The sequence below is a fragment of the Triticum aestivum genome, chromosome 7D (assembly GCF_018294505.1).
Source record: "Triticum aestivum cultivar Chinese Spring chromosome 7D, IWGSC CS RefSeq v2.1, whole genome shotgun sequence".
NCBI classification, from domain to species: Eukaryota; Viridiplantae; Streptophyta; class Magnoliopsida; order Poales; family Poaceae; genus Triticum; species Triticum aestivum.
This window is the reverse complement of record NC_057814.1, coordinates 507,413,721-507,434,631: the sequence shown is the minus strand read 5'-3', so window position 1 is coordinate 507,434,631 and position 20,911 is coordinate 507,413,721. Positions and strand designations below refer to the sequence as shown.

General features: G+C 49.6%; 1 protein-coding gene across 1 annotated transcript; it reads left to right on the top strand.

Annotated features, from left to right (window-relative positions):
* Positions 1–15,639: 15,639 nt before the first annotated feature.
* On the top strand, positions 15,640–18,129 carry LOC123167636 (galactan beta-1,4-galactosyltransferase GALS1). The gene is made up of 2 exons (XM_044585470.1): positions 15,640–16,900; positions 17,333–18,129. Exons 1-2 carry the CDS (start codon positions 15,732–15,734, stop codon positions 17,676–17,678), a joined length of 1,515 nt encoding a protein of 504 aa, XP_044441405.1. The 5' UTR covers positions 15,640–15,731; the 3' UTR covers positions 17,679–18,129.
* Positions 18,130–20,911: the final 2,782 nt, after the last annotated feature.

Sequence of the window (20,911 nt, the reverse complement as noted above, 5' to 3'; positions counted from 1 at the left end):
ACGCATAGCCTGCAGTGCAATCGCTCGGGTTCAGTTAGAGCCCAACGCCTCACACACACACACGCGTACGTACGAGAGAAACGCACATCGCTCGGCCCCCGACCACCCACCGTAACCGGGGACTCCCCGATATTTTTCGCGCCCTCGCTTCTACCACGGTTTTTTCCGTCATGGACGGCCCAAAGGATGTCATGCAGCTGCGTCTCCGGCCCGCCCAGGACGAAAAGCCCATTTTCTATCATGAATTTTTGTCATAGAAGTAGGACCCCACCACATCTATGATGATACCGGGTTTTGTCACAATTATCGTCATAGAAGTGTCATAAGTATGACAGAAAAGATTTTCGTTCGGCCCAAAATGTCTCGGATGTGTCTTTTTTTGTAGTGTATGCTATCGAGTTTAGATAGACATCATATATGTGAAATTATGTCATGCTATCCGTTTTAGTTAAACAATGTACATGTCAACTATTTCATGCTCTCTTTTTTCCACACTATCTATTGCATCTGTCTCTCATACAATGTTTGTACATTCAACTATGTTTCCTGTTTATCAGCCATTTGATTTGGAGCGGGTGATGCCAGCATCTAGCGGACTAAAAACACGGTATTCAAATAAAACAGTGCTACCTCTTGGTGAAGATAGCACCCCGGTTGTACATGCACGAGAACCAGCCCTACCACACATAACCCAAACTCTCGCAGATTGTACCCCTACTGCGATGGACAGAGAACCAGCTTCACCCAATCTAACCCCAACCCCAGCAGATAGTAACCCAGTTCCTGTTGACACAGCACCATCTCCACCACAGAGCTCCCAAACAAGAACAGTTAGTAAGGCAGCTCCAGTGCCCAAAGGGCCAGTACTACCACGGCGAACCCCAACTCCACCAGTTAGTATGCCTATTCCAGTGGAGGAAGCACAACCAGCTAGTCGTAGTTTAGCATCTATCGCATTTGATGTTGTTAAATCGTATGTGCGTATCTTCCCATCTTGGAAATATTATACTGAAGATGAAGGAAAATGCCAGTTGCAGGTGTTTGTCCAGGAGTTATGTGTAAGTAATGTTATTCATAGCAATTACTTTGGTTTGTCCCATACATCCTACCTCCATGATGGTTATAATACAGCAAATTTCCCATTTTTCTCTATAGAGAAGGACAGATTTGGAAACTCGGGATGAGGTAACCTGTGCTAATACCTCTGCTATCTTCAAGAATGCTTGGTGGCAGTATCGGAATTACCTGAAGAAAACGTACTTCACCGGCAAAGAAACTCATCCAATTCCCTTACGTTCTCCTGAGACACATTTACTGGACGATGACTGGGAACGCCTTGTTCTGTACTGGTCCTGAACCAAGAATGTGGTAAGGTCTATGAGCTCATTTTCTATTTTTAAGTACTATATTCTTGCGTCTTACTGTACTCTGTTCATGTAGAACAAGTGCCTAAACCTGAAGAACAACTGTTCTAATTTAAGATTCCATTGCTATCATAGTTCAAAAAAGCGCTAAGCGTTAATTGTGCATTTTGCCACCGCCTTGCGCTTTACTGACCAAAGCGCATGCTTATGCGTAGTTATACACAGATTAAGCATAGTTATGCGCAATGCATTTCGCCAACGCCTAGAGCCTAGGCGCGCTTAAGCGCTCGCTTAGGCGCGCCCTTTTTAACTATGATTGCTATCGTGCATACTGCTTTGCTCTTGTATCACTGTATTTACTCATACAAACTTATTTTTAAATTGAAGGATCCAATCGAAACTTCAATGGCACAGCAGGTATGTTCACGCATGTTTCTTTAATAGGCTTGCTCTTATCAATAGCTCTGTTGATTTCAATTTCAATTGTGTATACAGTTGACTTCTCATATCATGCACATTACTAGCATCACAACAGAGCCAATAGTATTGTTGTACATGTAGACCCGTGGTACCCATCTGAAATCTTGTTGTGCCGTGTAGTTTCCCATGGTTTGTATTCTTTCACTGCTGCTTTGTCTTGAACTGATACGATTTGAACCGTGTCTCTATTTTGATTTGGCAAGACAATGTAGTGACCATAGGACATAGATATATGTTTGTTTGATGCTTTTATTATGTACTAGTACTTGGCAATAGAAGACTTGGTAGTTTAATCTTGTCCACCTTACTAATGAACTGGTTCACCGAAATGAGTTTCATATACTAGTACATGCTAAACTGTTATGTGTCTGCTTGTTTCTTCTTTTAGAATGCTGATAGAATATTGGGGAAGAGTGCCTTATTAAGCAATGGTAAAGGAAGTAATGCAGATAAGTTTCAGGATAGTGACACATCCTTGTTGGTCTCCAACAAAGCTGATAAAACAGCTAAGGAAGACTATCTCGAAGACAGTGAGACAACCCCAAAGTCCTGTCTTGGTTTAGTGTTGGAGTTACTGGCCACTACCGCTTGCACAAGCTATTCAAACTCACTGTCTGAATCAGTTCGGTCTCTTGAGTCTCAACTACAAGCTGAAAGACATCGATCAGCTGTGCTGCGACAAGAAGCGGAAGGACTGCGGAAGTCCCTAGAGCATTTGGATGCATACTTTCTGGTGCAACAGCAAGCGTTGGAGGATTTTAGCGCCAAACAGGACAAAGCTAATAAGCTTGCTAAGCTTATTGCCAGCATGGTGGATACCACGTTTCTTGAGCTCTTATGAAGTTGTTTCAGTTATGCTCTTGTTTTGCTGTCGCGTTTATTTGCACTGGTGGCCAATTTTGACGGCCAGTGTATGTAATATGATGCTTTGTTCCCTATATTTGCACTGGTGGCGAACTTTGATGCCCAGTGGAATTAATATGTGTAATAGCGGTAATAGGCTAGCGTTAATTGCTTGCTTATTTATTTCCTTATTGTCTTGTTTAGTTGTTTGCTTGTAGTCACTGCAGTTCTTTTTCTGTGTTTTTCTAGTGGCCACAATAACCTATTTTTGGAAACTAGGCCAAAATAATCATGGCAACACACGGACTGTTGTAACCATGGGCCTCCTGCGGGCCGTATGATCCATGGGCCTTCTACGGGCCGTAGGACCCATTGGCCTTCTATACGGGCCGTAGGATCCATGGGCCTTCTACGGGCCGTACGATCCATGGGCCTTTTACGGGCCGTACGATCCATGAGCCTTCTACGGGGCGTATCGTCATTTCGCCAATCATGGGCCGTACTATTCGTGGACAATAACGGGCCGTTTATTGGCCGTATTTGATAACTCTATGAAAACAGCCCAACGGGTTTTTTTGACATGAAAACGGTCCAACGTATTAACGGGCCACAAACGGGCCGACTATAACCACGGGCTGAATTTGGCCCACAAGCAGAAAATGACAGTAACGGGTCGTAAGTAACCAAATGTTGGAAATGAGCCCAAGAATAAATGGGCCCTGAGAAGGCCGAAAGATATCATGGGCTGGAAACGGCCCAACGGAATAATGGGCCGTTAATGGGTATAAAGTGATACACTGTTCATTACGGGCCAGTTTTACCATGGGTCGTTAAGGGGCCGAGGGTTACTAAGGGCCTCATATGGGCCGAAAGACGTCATGGGCCATACATGGGTCGGAATTTAAAACGGGCTAGAATTATATTGGACGGCCCCGATGACGCTACTGGGCCTAATTCGGATAGGCCGTAAACGGGCCCTGGGATAGCAGGCTGTAAATGGGCTATATGCGAACACGCTGTTAACAGGCTTGCCGTGGGCCGGCCCGCCACCTTTTGACCAAGTCAAACGGGCCGGCCTTTTCACAGGAATGGGCCTTTGTTGGGTCGTGCCACGTGTCGGCATATCATAGGCGCTTGGGTCCAATGAGTGGATGACATCTATCCCAACGATGAGCCGACACGTGTTTCCTCCAGCCAATGATGATTTTACACATGGAAAATCCCCATTGGTCGGGGCTGTTAACGGGTTATCGGATCCAAAGCCGGACCCGATAGCTTAACGGCGTTCCGTTATGGTGGATGCCACGTGTCGGTCACCCTTGACGAAAGCACTTCTGTGACGCGCGATTTATCGTCATGGAAGTGGACACTTCCGTGATGGTAATTTTGGTAATGTCATGGAACACTTCTACGACAGCACAGGTATGACTATCTTGATTCTGTCATAAATTTGTCATGGATGTACATGCATGACGAAAAACGTGACCTACTGTGACAAACACGTATCATCACGGAAGCGTATTTTTTTTGTAGTGATACCGATGACAAAGGGAATTACGTATGTTGTCATTGCGGTACGACCGATAAAGATCTTCGTAGAATATGTAGGAACCAATATGATCATCTAGGTTCCGCTGTTGGTTATTGACCGAAGAGGTGTCTCGGTCATGTCTACATAGTTCTCGAACCCGTAGGGTCCGCATGCTTAACGTTCGATGATGATTTTGTATTATATGAGTTATGTGATTTGGTGACCGAATGTTGTTCAGAGTCCCGGATGAGATCACGGACATAACGAGGAGTCTCGAAATGGTCGAGAGGTAAAGATTCATATATAGGACGATAGTATTCGGACACCGGAAGTGTTCCGGGGGTATCGGGTACGTATCCGGTCACTGGAAGGGGTTCTGGGCACCCCCCGGCAAAGATATGGGCCTTATTGGGCCAAGGGCGGGACAAACCAGCCCCTAGTGGGCTGGTGCGCCCCCATATGAGCCGGCCTAAGTGGAGAAAGGAAAAGGGGAGGAGGAAAGGAAATAGAGGGAATAGGATTCCCCCTTCCTTTCCCCTCTCCCCTCTTTCCTTCCATCCGAGACCCCAAACTTGGCCTCAAGTGCATCCCACATATCTTTTCCATTATCAATTGACGCATAAGCATCAACTATGTTCTCACCAAGAACACTCAAGAGAGCGGCCTTAAACAGGGTATCCATTTTCTGAAAAGCTTGCTCCTATTGAGCATCAAAATCTTCACGCTTACCAAGAGTGGCGTCATAGCAGCTCATGGTTTGAAACCAAAGAACGGCTCTCACACGCCACCTCTTATAGTGGATACCCTCAAACATAGGAGGCCTCATGGAAGCAGCAAAACCATTTGGGGTAAATTGCCTATAATGAGGTTTTTGAATTGTTGGGAATATGAGCAATTTACCATATGATTTTATTAATAGAAATACTAGATAAAACAAAGAGAACTATAGCATTATCTTAAACAAGAAAAACTGGAGCAAGATACTATAGCATGATCTTAAACAAAGAGGACACGAAGACATATGGAACAGTGGCAGAAGCACTAGTCTTGGGGTCGGTGTCCTCGCCAGCCATGTTGTCGAAGAGGTTGTCGACGTTGGGGAAGAAGTAGTCGTCGGGGAAGTAGTTGTCTGATACGTCTCCGTCGTATCTACTTTTCCTAACGCTTTTTCTCTTGTTTTGGACTCTAATTTGCATGATTTGAATGAAATTAACTCGGACCGATGCTGTTTTCAGCAGAACTACCATGGTGTTGTTTTTGTGCAGAAATAAAAGTTCTCGGATTGGAACAAAACTTTTTGGAGATTTATTTCAGAATAAATAAAAAATACTGGAGCCAAGAACAACCGGAGGGGGTGCCCTGGCTGGGCACAAGACACCAGGGTGCACCCCCCATCTGGCGCACCCTGGTGGATTGTGCTCACCTAGTGGCCCCACTGACCCTAATTCAACTCCATAAGTACCTATTTTCGGAGAGAAAAATAGGAGAGGAAGTTTCATCACGTTTCACGATATGGAGCAGCCGCCACCTCCTGTTCTTCATTTGGAGGCCAGATCTGGAGCCCGTTCGGGGCTCCGGAGAGGGGAATCTTCGGTTTCGTCATCACCAATTCCATGATGCTCCCCATCGGGAGTGAGTAGTTCCTTCAAGGCTCGCTGGTCGGTGAGGAGTTAAATGAGATTCATCATGTAATCGAGTTAGTTTTGTTAGGGCTTGATCCCTAGTATCCACTATGTTCTGAGATTGATGTTCTTATGGCTTTGCTATGCTTAATGCTTGTCACTAGGGTCCGAGTGCCATGTTTTCAGATCTGAACCGTTTATGTTTTCACCATTATATCTATGTTCTAGATCCGATCTTGCAAGTCATATTCACCTGTTACGTGTTATGATCCGTAAACCCCAGTGTGACAATAATTGGGATACTTTCCGGTGATGACCGTAGTTCGAGGAGTTCATGTATTCACTATGTGTTAATGCTTTGTTCCGGTTCTCTATTAAAAGGAGGCCTTAATATCCCTTAGTTTCCTTATGGACCCCGCTGCCACGGGAGGGTAGGACAAAAGATGTCATACAAATTCTTTTCCATAAGTATGTATGACTATTTACGGAATACATGCCTACATTATATTTATGAACTGGAGCTAGTTTTTGTCGCCCTAGATTATGACTGTTATATGATGAATATCATCCAACGAATTCACCGATCCAATGCCTATGAGTTTTCCACATATTGTTCTGCTAAGTTACTATTATTGTTGTTACCGTTATCATTGCTATTGTTACCACTGCTATCAAAACTATCATATTACTGTGCTATTAATCACTTTGTTGTAGATATTTAATCTCCAGATGTGATTGAGTTGACAACTCAACTGCTAATACTTGCAAATATTCTTTGGCTCCCCTTGTGTCGAATCTATAAATTTGTGTTGAATACTCTACCCTCAAAAACTGTTGCGATTTCCTATACTTGTGGCTTATCATCGTCGGAGTCCGGGGCGTCCGTGAGGAAGACCGTAACAGTAGAAAGAGGCGAGAGGGCAGCGACGGAAGGTGAAACGAAGAGACGGAGATGAAGCGAACAACCAAATTTAGACGCCGGCTCGTTCCCGCAACCCGCGGCGCGTCGTGACGTGGCGCCGCGGGCGGCTGACAAGGAGCGCGTGTGAATGTCCCTCTTGTTCACATGCTCATACATGTGGGGAAACAACCTCCCTTGTAAGGAGGTCCAACTATTACCGAACTAGCAATATGGGACTAAAATTTAGTAGCACCCCTTGCCTTGCACGAATGGGTCAAGTGGGCCTCTTGTATTTATTAGGAATTTCTGAAATTGCTATTGGGTTGTCCTAAAATAGACTAAATTCCAACCGTTTTGTCTCATATCGCTCATTAATATATTGTCAAGGTAGAAAATTAACTAAACCAAAATCACATTCATTTCCGGTTTTACTCAAAAAAATCTTTAGATGCTTACTCTAAACAATATTTCTTTGAAACAAAATTTTGTATCATCAACTTATACTATGCTTCATGTACTTTCTCATGTTTTTAAACATCCAATTATTTGTTAATAGTTCCCACAGCAACACGCGATGTATCATCCAGTTTTCTTAATAAAACCGACCTAAAAATATCCATCAACCTTGAAATTGTTGGCCGGACCAATATCCCAAAGGTCGGCTCGTTCCAATCGTGCCCGGCAACTGTATGTTCATCTCGACTGAAAAACGGTGACAGGACTGGCCGTACCTCAACGTGGAAACAAGGCCTGGCCTGGCTGCAAACGACCCGTCTCTTCGTCTCTTGTTCGTCTCAGTGCGAAGGGAACCGATCCAAGGCCTCTATCCATTCCAACCAAGATCCTTGTTAGACTGTATAGCTTCTGTAGTTGTATACGTATATATACGTATGATGTAACGTTGTACCTCTTTATTATATATATGAGATAGGCCACCCTTAAAGGGTTGAGCCGGTTCCCCCAATTCTATTGTTTGACATGGTATCAGCCTAGGTCAACACGCTTCCGCCTAAACCCTACACCCCGCCGCCGCTGTTTCCTGTCGCCCGCGCCGCGCCGCCGCCGTCCCTGCGATCGCGCCGCCGCCGCCATGTCGGGCCCCGCCGCATCCGGCTCCTCCACTGCTAGCTTCTTGCCGGCCTCCCTCGCGGCTCTTCTCTCCCGACCCCTCGACGCCGCAGCGGCTTCAACATCTCTGATCGGGACGAGGAGCATCGAGTCCTTTTTCTCCTCGTCGCCGGGTCACGCGATCGTGCCTCATACCGCTGGTGCCACAGTGGGCGCATCTTCGCCCGCCTCCCTCGGCGACGCGCCGATCGCCCCGTCCAGTGGGGGCCAGCCCTTCGCGCTGGTGGCGCCCCCGTCGGCCCTGATGGCTGGCTTTGCTGCCTCGGCCCCGGCCCCTTTGTCGTCTGTTCCCGCGGCTACGCCACCCGCGGCTGCTACTGCGGCTGCACCCGCGATCTCTGCCACCACGGCGTATCCGCCTCCGGCAGTCTACTCCACGGGCTCTTTGCCGCCGCCGCCGTTTCACTTCGGGAACCTCATCACCATCAAGCTGTCATCAGACAACTACATCTTCTGGCGTGCGCAGGTCCTCCCGCTCCTCGGGAGTCATTATCTCCTGGGCTACGTGGACGGTTCTCTCCCCTGTCCCCCTGCGCTGGTGGATAGCGTGCAAGGCCCGGTCTACAATCCGGCGCACCGTGTTTGGACAGGGCAGGACCAGGCGAACCTCTCCTCCATCCAAGGGTCGCTCACTCCGGCTGTTGCCGGACTTGTTGTCTTCGCCAAGACATCTCATGAGGCATGGACCATCCTTGAGCGCTCGTTTGCGGCGCAGTCGCAGGCTCGTGTCTCCGCGCTTCGTCGTCAGCTTGGTGAGTGTCAAAAGCTGGACTCCACGGCCACTGAGTTCTACATCAAGGTCAAGGGCCTTGCCGACACGTTGGCCTCCATCGGACAGCCACTCACCGACTCCGAGTTCAACTCGTTCATTGTCAATGGTCCTGATGAGGAATATGACGCCTTGGTCGAGATCATCAACGAGCGGGGCAACTCGAACCCCATGATGGCGCATGAGGTCTTTTCCCGCCTCCTTCTCACGGAACAGCGGGTCGAGTCGCGCCGCTCCAGGGGCAGTGGGGGCTCCCTCTCGGCCAACGCCGCCACCAAGGGTGGCCGCCCTTCTTCATCATCCAGGACCCCTTCGGGGCTGCCACTGCCGCCCGCCTCGGCCCCCCTGCTACCGCGACATTACCGGGGGCTGGCGGTAAGCGCGTGTGTCAGCTCTGTGGCCTTGATGGGCACTGGTCCTCTAAGTGCCACAAACGCTTTCAGAAGAGTTTTCTGGGTCTCGGCAATGATGGCAAGGACACGCGCAACTTTGCGCGTCAGGTGGCCATGGCAGATCGGCCAGTGTCCACGAAGCAGCAAGGGCACACTCAGTCCTACTCTGTTGATCCCCACTGGTACATGGACTCTGGGGAAACGGAGCACCTGACGAGTGAGATGGGAAAGCTCCATACTCGCGAACCCTACCACGGCTCCGACAAGATCCACACCGCCAATGGAGCAGGTATGCATATATCTCATATTGGTCAAGCATCTCTTCTCACTAGGCATGCAAATAGGAGTCTTCAACTTCGTAATGTGCTTAGAGTTCCCTCTGTGACACGTAATCTTCTTTCTGTTCCTAAACTTACACGTGATAATAATGTGCTTTCTGAATTTCATCCTTTTTATCTTTTTATTAAGGATCGGGGCACGAGGGACATTCTTCTTAGCGGGCGGTTGTGCCAGGGCCTCTATCGTCTGGAGCATCCTGGTGTCGCTCGCGTGTTCAGTGGAGTTCGGGTATCTCCGTCACAGTGGCATGCTCGTCTTGGTCACCCGGCCACACCTATCATTCGTCATGTTTTGTGTCGTCATGAGCTTCCTAGCATGTCTAGTAATAAAGATGTAGCAGTGTGTGATGCTTGTCAGCAGGGGAAGAGTCATCAACTTCCTTTTTCGGAGTCTAGTTGTGAGGTGAAACATCCTTTAGAACTTGTGTTTTCAGATGTATGGGGTCCTGCTCAGACTTCTGTCAGCGGTCACAATTATTATATCAGTTTCGTTGATGCTTATAGTCGCTTTACCTGGCTTTATCTTATTAAACGCAAATCTGATGTGTTTGACATTGTTGTTCAGTTTCAAAAACATGTTGAACGCCTTCTCAAGCACAAAATTGTTCATGTCCAGTCGGACTGGGGGGGCGAATATCGCAACCTCAACTCCTTCTTTCAGTCGCTTGGGATCGCTCACCGTTTAGCATGTCCACATACACATCAACAGAATGGTTCTGTGGAACATAAGCATCGTCACATTGTTGAAATTGGTCTTACTCTTTTGGCCCATGCATCGGTTCCGTTTTGGTTCTGGAGTGATGCTCTCACCACTGCATGTTTTCTCATAAACCGTACTCCCACTCGTGTTTTGAATATGAAGACTCCCATTGAAGTTCTCCTTAATGAACAACCTGATTATACCCTTTTTTAAGGTTTTTGGGTGTGCTTGCTGGTCACATCTCCGCCCGTATAACAAGCGCAAGCTTGAGTTTTGTTTCAAGAAGTGTGTCTTTCTTGGCTATAGCTCTCTTTATAAAGGATACAAATGTCTTCATGTTCCCACAAATCGTGTCTATATATCTCGGGATGTCGTGTTTGATGAGCATGTTTTTCCCTTTGCCAAGCTTCCTGTGTCCACTGCTGAACCACCATCTTTGCATTCATCCTCTGTTGCATCTGACCAATTTGATGATGTTGCATACTCTCCTATATTGTTGCCTAACCATGGTGTAGGCACTGGACGTGGGGCTCGTTTGGAAATTTTGGAGGCGCCATCGTCTCCCTCGCTGGTCTTACCAGCGGTTCACGACGATCAGGGTGTTCCCCTGCATGGCTTCGGTCCTCGTGCCCATGCACGTTCGATCGAACCACCCGCCGCTCCATGTGCTTCGGCGCCCCCGGCCTCTGGACCGGCGCCATTGGCCTTTGGGCTGCCTGCGTCGCTGCCTGGGCTGACCGGCTTGGCGCCCCCGGCCCCTGAGCTGGCCTCGTCGCTTCGCTCGGCCCCGCCGGCCTCAGCGCCCCTAGCCCCTGAGCTGGCCCCGCTGGCCCGGCCGGCATCGGCGCCCCTGGCCCCTGAGCCGGCCCCTGAGCCCCCTCGGCCCGCCTCGCCGGTTTCGCCCGGGCCGTACTCGCCTGGGCCGAGCTCACCTGCCTCCGGTGTGCTCTCGCCGGTGCTCTCTGAGGCCTCCCCGTCGCTGGCCGAGTCGTCATCACCATTGCTGCCTTCATCACCTGAGTCCTCTCAGGCTCCTGTGGCTCCTGTGGTCCCTCAACGACCACACACACGGAGTCGCAGTGGTGTTTTTCAGCCCAAACAGCACACTGATGATACTTTTGCTTGGTTGGCTGCATGTCTGGCTGCTGCTCGTGCGGATCCTACCTCTGAGCCTCGTATGTATCAAGCTGCTCTGAGTATACCTAATTGGCGAGAGGCCATGGAGCAGGAGTATCATGCTCTTCTTCGTAACAAGACATGGACTCTTGTTCCGCCACCACCCGGTGTTAATGTCATTGATTCTAAATGGGTTTTCAAAGTGAAGAAGCATTCTGATGGTTCTATTGAGCGCTACAAGGCGCGGCTGGTTGCTAGAGGTTTTCGGCAACGTTATGGTCTTGATTATGAAGACACCTTCAGTCCAGTGGTTAAACCTACTACTATCAGGCTTCTTCTCTCTCTTGCAGTTACTCGGGGTTGGTCTCTTCGTCAGCTTGATGTGCAGAATGCTTTTCTCCATGGTGTTCTGGAAGAGGAGGTCTATATGCGGCAGCCCCCAGGGTTCTCTGATCCTGATCGTCCTGATTATCTGTGTCGGCTCACTAAAGCACTCTATGGTCTGAAGCAAGCTCCTCGTGCTTGGCATGCTCGTCTTGCGACAGCCCTTCATGCTCATGGTTTTGCATCATCAGCTGCTGACTCTTCGTTATTTCTTCTACAAAGGCCCGAAGTTACCATGTATCTCCTGGTCTATGTGGATGATATTATACTCGTCAGTTCCTCTCAGTCGGTTGCTGCTGCTCTTGTTCGGTCTCTTGGTGCTGACTTTGCGGTCAAAGATCTTGGGCAGCTTCACTACTTCCTTGGTGTGGAAGTTGCTTCTGTTTCCAATGGTCTTGTTATGACGCAAAAGAAGTACTCTTTGGATTTGTTGCAGCGGGCTGGGATGCTTAAGTGCAAACCGACTACTACACCTATGTCTGCTACTGACAGGATCACTGCTGCCGATGGTGACCTCCTGCCTTCTGCTGATGCGACACAGTACAGGAGTATCGTTGGTGGGTTGCAGTACTTGACGATCACACGTCCAGATATATCCTTTGCTGTCAACAGAGTATGTCAGTATCTCCAGGCACCTCGTGACACTCATTGGTGTGCGGTGAAGCGCATCTTGCGCTACATTCGCTTCACGTTGTCCTATGGTTTGCACATTCGACCGAACCCCTCTGGGGTCATTTCGGCGTATTCTGATGCGGATTGGGCTGGCAGTCCGGATGACAGGCGATCCACGGGGGGCTATGCTGTGTTCTTTGGTTCTACCTTGATCGCCTGGAGTGCTCGGAAACAGGTTACTGTTTCGCGTAGCAGTACTGAAGCTGAGTATAAGGCTGTGGCTAATGCAACTGCAGAAATTATATGGATACAGTCTTTGCTTCAGGAGTTGGGTATATCTCAATCACAGTCTCCTATTCTTTGGTGTGATAACATCGGTGCTACATACCTATCTGCTAATCCGGTATTCCATGCCCGAACGAAACACATCGAAGTGGACTATCATTTTGTATGGGAACGGGTATCTCAGAAGCAACTACAGATCAAGTTCATCTCTTCCAAGGATCAACTTGCATACATCTTCACCAAGCCATTACCTCTTCCACAGTTTGAGACTTGTCGGTGCAATCTTACCCTTCTAGATTCTTTAGGAAGTGGCTAAGATTGAGGGAGGGTGTTAGACTGTATAGCTTCTGTAGTTGTATACGTATATGTACGTATGATGTAACGTTATACCCCTTCATTATATATATGAGATAGGCCATCCCTAGAGGGTTGAGCCGGTTCCTCCAATTCTATTGTTTGACAATCCTGTACGCCGAGCACCATTAACATCATCCATCACCTACTACTGATAGGTCCTTTTTAGTTCGCATATAAGATTTGTCTAAAGTCAAGCCTCGTAAAATTTGGCCAACTTTATAGAAAAAAATACAAACATTCATAATATGAAATCAGTATCAATAGATATGTCATGACTTAAATTTTCATATTGTATAACTTTAGCATAGTAGATGTTGATATTTTTTCATATAAATAAGGTCAAACTTTATAAAGTCTGACTTCAGACAATTCTTATATGCTGAGCTGCCCCGGCCAGTTGAGGTACTCTCCTAATCCAATTTGTTAAGCGGGCAGCTGTAAACGAACGGGAACATTGCAGAAATTGCATTACTGTGTACCACCGCACCCTACTAGCTCGATCTCTTTTCTGAGCTGTGCGTTTCCTTACAAAGCCACGCTTTATCTTTTCATTAAAGGGAGGCCCTAAAACAATCTGCCGCCATGGCGGGAGGTAGGTTTACTGAAGCCTATTTAAGCTCTTGCCCCTTCAATGGCGAATCTCAACGTCGCTGAAGGGTAGGGAGCAGATAAGGAACTTTAGGTGTTTGGCATCCGGCGCTGTCCACCTAGCCAGTCTAGCTTTTTGGAGACGGGAGCAGCAAGTTGCACTAGGCTCGAGCTGAACTCCGATCCTCAGTTCCTGCTCTTGGTTGATTGGTTCTGTGCACTCAAATGTGATTGCACCACTTGTTGACTTGTTGTCTTGTTGATCACTGGCGTTCAATGAGCTCAACTTCGAGCTGATTAAGCTACAAACACTGTTTACTGAAGAGCTCAGTACTGCAGAGAATCGGCTTTAGACCCTGCGCGTGCTTGCCTAACAAATACTGTATGCCGAGAAAATGCACCATTTTATGGGCACAAATACGGACTCTAGTAGTGCTACTATTGCAGTTCCAGATAAGGAGAGGACCATCGTTAACCGTAGACGCGTGTCTAGGTTGGCATTTTCTTGCACGCACGGACCAGTTGAAGACTAAAGGGTCAAGACAGAGCTGTTGGGCGATCACATCCAGCTCGCGTGCACTCCTGCGCTAGCTTCCACTGTTTCCAGCGTATCATTGGCTCATTGCCTCGTAGAAGACGAGAGCGCATTCCATCCGCCTGATTTTCTCTGAATCGAACCTCCGCCGGGCAGAACCTTACGGACGATCAAAGGCATTTCCAAACGGTCTTGCCATTTCAGAAATAGCACTCCGATCCAATCATTGAGATTGATACAAGTATAGAGGATTTGAAGATCACATATGGGCGGCCATAAACGTCGACCAAAAATAGCCACTTCTTTTCCGGAATAAGCGCAACCCATCATGACAAAAATCAATCTGTTTCGCCTTTGCAGAAATTCTGTAAATACTGTTTCTAGAGCATCGAGCTTTTACTGAATCATCAGCAAAGTTGCAATCATGGCGAATACACAGGGCTAGAAATTCTGGGACCTGGTCAAGCCACACACAGACACCGGATTAGCGAGACGCGCAGATTTTGCAGTTACGTGGGCTGCATGCCATGTTATCCGTTAAAGAGACGCTTTCATGCATTCCCCAACGGCTGCACCACCGAAAACGACCGGAGCTAGCAAAAGCCAAAGCGTGAAAGCGGCCGTATCACTCCACATCCTGCTATCCGGTGGACGCGTGCATGCCATGCATGCGCTCGACGAGGCGATAGAAAGAAAGGCATGCACACGCATCGCGTCACCTGTGCAAACAAGCCGACGTCCGCCGCTGAAAACAGAGTCCGATTACGCTTGGAACGGAAGGCTCCGCCGCTGATTCGCTCACCTCTCTACCCATCGCGCAACTGCCTCGCTCGTCATCGACCGGGTGATCCGATCCGCTGGGCGGCACGTGAGAACGGGGCGCGCGTGGCGTGGACCTGGGACGTGGTGACCGTCGGCACGGCAGCGCCGCTCGCGCTCCGCACGGCACGCGCGGCAGCCAGGACGGTGTCGTGCGCTTGAACGGAAGCGGCCGCGTGCGTGTGCTGCGGTGCAGCCATCCACGTCCGCGCCGGATCCCGGGTAGTCAGAGCCACGCGTGGCCCGTCCTCGCTGACATGGTGTTTCCCATGGTGACACCTGTTGGTTCGCGCCGGTCGAGCGCCCATGCCGCACTGCGCCCGCGCACGAGTGCGGTGTCAGGCTGTGAGCGGAGGGATATGACCGTTGGATGGATAAGGCGCGGGCCATGCGGCACAGTGATTGAATTGGCACTTTTTGTTTAGAGGAGAGAGAGTTGTTAATTGGGGCTTTGTGCCACCGAAAGGTGGCAGGTTCGGCAAGCACGAGAAGGTTGCTACTGCTAGTACCCAACAAAATGTGGCTCCGGCTGTCCTAGCATTAAACCGGGAGCTTCACATATCAAAACAGGAGTGAGTGACAGTGATGGACTAGAGGTTAATATTGATGAACCTCAAGCACACCGGGCTCGACGCTGGCTGGAGTTGTAGTAGTTCTAGCAGCTTGTTTCTTACTGTAGCCAGTAAACGAGGCCACCCAGAAACATTCCCAAAATGAGGAGAGAGATGAGATGAGATCCCGGACCCGAGGAAAAACAGCGTGCGCCGACGCCGAGACCCGTGCTCCGTGTCCTGCACACAGGATACGGTGACGCCATCAATTCCTGCCAAAAACTTTACCGCGCGTACCCTCTGCAGTACTGTAAAAAGGTGGCTAATTAATCCGCCAACGGGGTCTCGCCTCGCGTAATCCTCAGCGCCGCTCCCACACTCCCTCCCACTCATTGCTCCCCATCCGCGGCAGGAGAATGCGGAGCGAGGCGGCCGGCGGCGGCATTGCGGCTGGCCCTCCGGCCCCCGCGCTCCTCTGCTCCGACCTCAAGCCCTTCCTCGCCGCGCTCACCGTGCTCACGCTCCTCGCCGCCGCCTGGCAGCTCCGCCCCTACCACTCCCTGCTCGCCGCCCCGTTCTCCCTCTGCCCGGACCCGGCCGCCCCCTCGCCGCCGCGCTCGCTCGCCGTCTCCGGCAAGGCGTCCAGCTCCAGCTCCAACGCCTCCTCGTCGCCGAAGGAGGAAAGGCCCAAGCCTGACCCGAACAGGCGGGAGTTCCGCGCGGTGGGCAGCGCCGCCGCGCTGTTCGTGCAGATGGGCGCGTACCGCGGCGGGCCGTACACCTTCGCGGTCGTCGGGCTCGCGTCCAAGCCCGTCCACGTCTACGGCAAGCCCTGGTTCCGCTGCGAGTGGGTGCCCAACGCCGGCGCCGCCAACGCCTCCGCCTCGCCGGCGCGGCCGATGCGCGCGGCCAACACGTACCACATGCTCCCGGACTGGGGCTACGGCCGGGTGTACACGGTCGTGGTGGTGAACTGCACCTTCTCGGCGGCGCCCAACGCCGACAATGCCGGGGGCAGGCTGGTGCTCAACGCCTACTACGGGCCGTCGCCGGCGCGGTACGAGCGGATCGAGGCGCTGGAGGAGGCGCCGGGGAGCTACGACGAGGCGGCGTTCCGCCCCCCGCACAGGTACGACTACCTCTACTGCGGCTCGTCGCTGTACGGCGACCTCAGCGCGGCGCGTGTGCGGGAGTGGATGGCGTACCACGCGCGCTTCTTCGGCCCCCGCTCGCACTTCGTCTTCCACGACGCCGGCGGCGTCGGCCCCGCGGTGCGCGCGGCGCTGGAGCCCTGGGTGCGCGCCGGCCGCGCCACGCTGCAGGACGTGCGCGCCCAGGCCGACTACGACGGCTGGTACCACAACCAGTTCCTCGTCGTCAACGACTGCCTCCACCGGTACCGGCACGCCGCCAGGTGGACCTTCTTCTTCGACGTCGACGAGTACATCTTCCTGCCCGACGGCCGGACGCTCGAGGGCGTGCTCGCCGAGCTCGACCCGTACACGCAGTTCACCATCGAGCAGAACCCCATGTCGAGCAGGTTGTGCGCGCGGGGCGCCAACGATTCCGAGGCCGACTTTTCCAAGTAGGTGACCGTTTCCTGCACAGAATTTGATTACTGTCTCATACAGACCACCATTGCTGCATCGTTTGAATTTTGGCATGTTGATGTGACCTTCTGAACTGGAATTACCCAATTAGGAACCTTCATGTGTCATTTTCCATTGACCAAAAGTGCCCATTTGGTTATAAATTTCCTTATAAAGGTTCCGTATTCGTGCAATCCCACCCTAATCTAAGATCATTGGAGCCAGTCATTTCATTTTTATGTCTTGTTTTCATTTTCAGTAGCTCTAAAAACAACAGTTCAGTTGTAGTAATTCAAGTGTACTTCTGGTGATGCAATGGCTGAAACCTACCATGTTCTCCTTGCAGTCCTAGTTGTATTACTTCTTCTACATTTGTCAATGCATGGTATATCTGAAAGACTGACTCATATTACTCGCCATATTTGCAGACAATGGGGGTTTGAGAAGCTGGTTTTCCGGAATTCGATCACCGGGGTGAGGCGCGACAGGAAGTACGCGATCCAGGCCAAGAACGCATACGCCACGGGCGTGCACATGTCCGAGAACGTTATCGGCAACACCACTCACAAGACGGAGCACCTCATCCGGTACTACCACTACCACAACACCATCAACGTTCCCGGCGAGTTATGCCGCGAGCTTGTGCCGGTGCCGCCGAAAGGTGGCGTGACGTGGTCCGATAAGACGCCCTGGTACTACGACGACAGCATGAAGCGCGTCGCGAACGCGGTGCGGGAGTTTGAGAAGAGAACCATTGGCAATGTGCGTGTGTGAATATGGCATGAGCATGACAAAACATCAGAGAACGGACTGGTGTATAGCATTGCTGTTGGCCGTCCATGAAGCTTGGCAGGGGCATCCCTCATGTTGTGAACCTAACAAACAGCTCATGATGTGGAGCTTGTGAGATGATAGAGATGGGGAGGAAAGCGAAGCCGCAACCCCGACGGCATGGCAGATTGTGTGCTACTGCAACAACTCTGGTGTCAATCTGCAAAGGTGAGAATTTTGTATAGAGAAGATAGACATCCTCATCCGTGTAAATCTCATTGTTGAATTGCTCTCGGTCATATTCATTGCATTCCATTTCTCTTAAAGCTTCAAGTTGATAATAGCTTCGTTCATCAATGATGATGATGCATTTGTAGATTACATTGTTGCACCTCGTGACTTCCTTTGTTGATTATATATGCCGCAACAGTATAAACTGTTCTAGCAGCCCTAATTTTTGTTGGATCGACAAGTTGGTGCTTAAAGCTCACCAGCTGAATAAATCGGCCGTTTTGTCGCTGGATACTGGAAAAATTCGTGTTGCAGGGGTGTCAAAACTGATGGAGATCAGGATGGCTCTGAAATTTCTTGCGCCAAACTCCTGAAGTCACCAAGCAATGCCATAAATTTTGTAGCTAGAAAGGCAAAGGAAGGCAGGGGACCGTGGTGAGATGAGATGGGCACGGCTGCATGATTGCATGATTGGGGAAGGGGTGGCCTGGCCTATAGCGATAGCATGGGAGCGTGCTATTGTCTCCAGCTGCTGCTACATTCTTTCTCTTTGCATTGGCATTTGCTGATCGTTTGTTTGGTGGGCCGAATTCGAATTCCCGATCTGTCGAGATGTGAATAATGCGCACTGTGCAATTTTGCTGTATTATCATCGCGTCAGGTTTTAGGAGCCCGTTCCTGATTACTTTCCGTTTCTTTCATAGGTTTTCTGCTGCGTCTTCTTGCTCTATTTTTTCAGTTCACCCAGTTGACAATAAATTGTTCTGAACTCCTTCCTCTAGAATAAAATTGTTGAGCCTTCTTCACCATACTTGATGAGCTGCTGTGCTTACTGCAGCTTATGACAACGAGTGAGAAGCTGAGAGCAATATATACGCCCTCAATATGACAATCGCTACGTTATGGCACACACGTTATAGTGCAGAGCAGCCCAGTACATCCAAGATGCAGGCACAGTGCCCTGCATCCGAATCCAGAATGTAGCACTAATGCTCAGTAGGGCCAGGTTTCAACTTCTTTTTAGGGTATAACCAAGTTTTATTGCTCATAGTCCACACGAAGTGGTTTTACAAAGGGGTCATGGTTGGATCATCCAAATATGCCTCCCCTAATCAATACTCTGAATTGTAAAACTTGGCTACTATCGGCGTCGCTATTCACCTGGGCTGCATCGCTGTTTTCACGGAATTGGGCCTTTCTCACATTTCCTTTTGCAATTTTGCTTCAGAGAAAACAGTACTTTTATGTGTTATATCTCATGTCGACCTCTTACAACCACGTGAGCTCGATCCCTGACCATGAGACGAGAACCACGGTGTCTAGTTGCTTTAGTGCTTTATTACTGAACCTTCTACACACCACCATACGTCGCCATCGCAGATGTTCACCGCCCATAGGGAAGATACCACCGTATATTGTCAGGTAAAAGAAAAATCTTATGGTCTAGCATCCAAGATGTGGGCTGTTCTGCGATGCGTTCTTGTCCACTTCACCATGCCTGAATCCCTGAACGAACGAGTCATTCTGTCATATGTGTGGTACTACTACTACATGGGATTGTGCAATTAGCTCCCGCTCAGAAACTTCAGAAATTTCGTCAGGAAATGCTGTGCCGGCATTACATCCGGTGCTTCTGACCTCGGTTTGCATCATCTGGGAGTGTTAAAAACTTTTCGAATATGTATTTTTTGAGGTCAGAGACACATCGTGTATTTGCCGGTGATACAGTATTGAACTGCGAAAACCAAATTCAGAGCACGGCACGCAATAAAAAGCAAGGCAAAATCCAACGCCGACGGTGCTACCGAAACGATACAGACCGCCTGAGCGCAGAACACCGAGGCTGGCTACCGCTGCAACGCCCCCCCACCCACGACTTGTCCTGGCATCCCCGTTTGCGTCCGCATGCACTGCCGACTGCCGATTGCCGACGGCCCTATGTGATCTGGTCACTGAGTTCGGCCTTCAAGTACACGTGCCCATGAGTCCAAGCCAAAAACATCATGAACTCGGTGACTGAATCATGGACTCGAGCACAGAATGCCTATGTCAGATGGGTCTGAATTTTCGTCGTCATTAGCTGATACACATAGGCATAGATGCCATTGCAGACAAGTACGTACGTGGTTAACGCATACGGCTCTGGATTGGACACCTTTGGATCGGTGCAACAGCAAGAAAGGTTAGTTTTGGATTGGGATGCCGACGACGTCCGTTTATTGGCATTGCGGGTAAAAACTAAAAAGGTTGCTCTGACGGGCATCCTGTTGTGTTATATATCAGGTTCCCATTTTTCTTACCTTTTTTCTCCTAAGAGGCTAAGCTCGTGATGTACTGATGTTTAACCCCCGCAACAACAACAAAAGCTCATGATGTTTTAAGATCAAGAAAAAAAAACTAAGCTCATGATGTTTATATTTAATATAAAAGGAAAAGGTAGGCCCATTCTACAATGGGCTTAAACTTTCCGAGTGTTGGGCCTTCACGTTATTGCCATTCATTTTCTTTTGTATATCAACATTATGGCGAAATCACTAATTAAGGAGTACTTGTTGCAAAGAACACTCTATCTTCCCAGGTCACGACAAGTGGCGCACATGCAGCGCGCCACTTGTCGCAACCTGGGAGTTTTCCCTTTTTCGTAGATTCGTTTATTCAAAACGTTTTATCTCTTAAACCGTGCGTCCAAATCTCAAACCGTTTTCACCATTGGATTCCTCGCGTCGAGATCTTCAAAACTAGATCCCATGTTGATAGGTTTTGACGAACTTTTTTTTCACGAAAAAAACGGACGAAAAAACCAAACCGAGAGCACGGTTTTTTCCCTTTCCGAAAGAGGCACGCCCGTGCCTCTCGCGAAATCACAACCGTACCTCTCGTGGAAGCAAAACCGTGACTCTCGTGGAAAGAAAAAAAAACAGAAAACGCGTTTTTTTCCCTTTCCGAAAGAGGCACGCCCGTGACTCTCGCGAAAGCACAACCTTGCCTCTGGCAAAAGCAAAACC

Coding starts and splice junctions, on each gene's coding strand:
- LOC123167636 (XM_044585470.1), top strand. CDS start 15,732: ATGCGGAGCGAGGCGGCCGGCGGCGGCATTGCGGCTGGCCCTCCGGCC. Junction 16,901..17,332: donor TCCGAGGCCGACTTTTCCAA/GTAGGTGACCGT, acceptor CCATATTTGCAG/ACAATGGGGGTTTGAGAAGC.